Consider the following 2,560-nt stretch of genomic DNA (forward strand, 5'->3'; position numbering starts at 1 on the left):
CTCTTAGATATATACGAACAAGAATCTTTTTAATTTTTTATATAATATAAATTTTATAACTAAAATATTTAAAAAAAAAGATTCTTTAATCCTGCTATATTATAAAATTATAAACTTCAAAATTGTAGAAATATGTTAAAAATTTTCATCTATTAAATACTTTTTGATTCAATTTTAATATATACAATTAACAAAAGAAATTAATGATTTATATCTAGTATTTAACTAATGGTGTTTTAGTGGTTAATTGTTTTTATTTATTAAATATCTACATATTTAATATAGATATCTTAAATTAATAATTTAATTCAAACATATCATAATTATTTTGTTTCTTTTTATTGTTTCTTTTTTTTACTACATATAATTATTTAACTATTTCTTTTATGATATTTAGAAGAAATTACTAGTCATAAGAAAAAATATTTTTTGAATTATATATTCATTGAAAAACGTACGAAAACAAATAAGTATTATCAATAATTACTTTATATTTTAAAACTTTTGTAAATAATTATCATATATATTGATATACGAAAGATTATTATAATTATATAAGAAAGTACAGAAGATATTTCTAATTAAATTATTTAACTGAAGTTTCATTTTGTCAAGTTAATTTAAAATAAATGTAATGCTATATCAGAAAATGGTAAAAATAAGCATAATAAATTGTTCACTGATGATTCTTTATCTTTCTATTTTAATTTGGATATTCAACTATTTTTCTAGTATTAGGTAATAATCATTTAAGAAAGCGCATTTAAATTATTCATTCTTATAAATTTATATTAAGTTATAAAAAATGATTTTAAAATTTTTTATTTAAAATTTCCATCATAATATATTTTCTATAGTTTTGAGGTCAGAAAAAACAATTTAAAAATAATGCCTATGATTAAAAATGGAAGAACACTAATGGAAAGACAGTTAGGTCCAGAAATTTCAAAAACTATAATTTTTAGGGATGTTCAAAAACACCTACCTAGATGGTTAAATTATATTGAAAGAGAATTATTTAATCAAATAGATAAATTGCATGAAAATTTTACAGCCGATGGTATAAGAAATTTCATTGATTGGATGCATAATAAAAGTTTGCACATTACAGCAATATTAAATAGATCTCCTGATCCTTCAGATAAGCAGTTTTTAAGAAAAACTTTGGAATCATGGGAGAAGCTCACATCATCTATTCTAGAATCTTCAATAGAAGCATACATTGATAAATACATGTTACATAATAATGGTAGTGAAGGGGCTTTGCCAAATACATCTTTTACATCATCAGATAATTCATCTAGAGTCACTACACTACCGACAACTCTTTTACCTACCAATTCTTCAATTCCCTTAACTACTTCCTCTCATAATCAAGAAGCCACTTCTTCTGCAACTCCTGTAAGTTCAACAGAACACTATACTTATAATAACGGAACTAATTCAACGATTTCCATTGAACAAAATGTCACCGCTTCACCTGAAATTTCACTTGAAACAGTAACTACACCGACAAGTAATGTGCTTCCATCGTTACCTTCAGAATCTGGTGGTATGTCTAGTGCTGTGTGCACTGGATTTTTATGTGGTCCAACAATTGCCGCTTTTTCAGTTCCTCTTGTTCTTCTTGGATGTGTACTATGTTTTGTTCTCCTTTACAAGGTAGAATAAAATTAAAGCTATAAAATATGTATAATATGTTTCTTTTTTTATATCTATTTATTTAAATTAAGATTATATTCATATGAAAAATTTTAATTTTGCAATATAGCATACTCCTCTTGGATCATTACTTGGAAGAGATAATAAAAAGAAAGAAAAAGGAAAAAAACGATTACGTGAAATGGCAAAGCATAATATAGAAAATTCTCCAGAAACCTTGGAAGAAACAAAAGCAAAGAGAAGTAGATTAGATAAATTTCTTCGAGCATTTGGTTATGATAAAAACTTTCCTTATATAGATGAAGAAACAGGTAAGGAAAACATATAATGATTATATTTTAATGAAGCATGTGTCTTTATATAAAAGTTATTAAGTGTTAATTTTATATTTATATATGGAAGTATTTAATTTCAAATAATATTTAATTTTCTTTTAATGTGTTTAAAAATTTTCTGTAAACTTTAATACATAATTGATTTTTAATATTTTTTCCATTATTTTTTTTTTATTATATATTTCTATTGATATGTTTTAGTATTAAAAAAATATTTTGTGTTGAGGCTATTCATTTTTAATTTTTGTTTTATATAAAAATATAAATATTAAAATAAAATTTGTGTATTTTTTTTTATCACAAAAAATGTAATTTGTTTTTTTACATATAATGGCATATTTTTTTATGGATTATATTTGTTATATAATATCTTTGACAATGTTTTTAATTTTACAATTAACATTTTTAGAACAAATCTGTAAAATGAATTTTGGTGCTTAACTAAAAAAATATATACATGTTTTTTCTATATATCATAGTAAGCCTTAAATTTTGGCTAAATTTTTTTTTTTCGATATCAACTGTAATCATATTTCATGAGTAATTAAATTATAAAGGATATC

The 2,560-nt window shown here is 22.1% G+C and overlaps 1 protein-coding gene across 1 annotated transcript; it reads left to right on the forward strand.

Annotated features, from left to right (window-relative positions):
• Positions 1 to 682: 682 nt before the first annotated feature.
• Positions 683 to 1,990, forward strand: PGAL8A_00194500 (PIR-like protein; the record flags this gene model as incomplete). The annotated part of the gene is made up of 3 exons (XM_028670629.1): positions 683 to 738; positions 870 to 1,662; positions 1,772 to 1,990. 3 exons carry the CDS (start codon positions 683 to 685, stop codon positions 1,988 to 1,990), a joined length of 1,068 nt encoding a protein of 355 aa, XP_028527363.1.
• Between the last annotated feature and the right edge of the window lie 570 nt (positions 1,991 to 2,560).

The sequence above is a fragment of the Plasmodium gallinaceum genome (genome assembly GCF_900005855.1).
Source record: "Plasmodium gallinaceum strain 8A genome assembly, contig: PGAL8A_v1_75, whole genome shotgun sequence".
Taxonomy (NCBI): Eukaryota; Apicomplexa; class Aconoidasida; order Haemosporida; family Plasmodiidae; genus Plasmodium; species Plasmodium gallinaceum.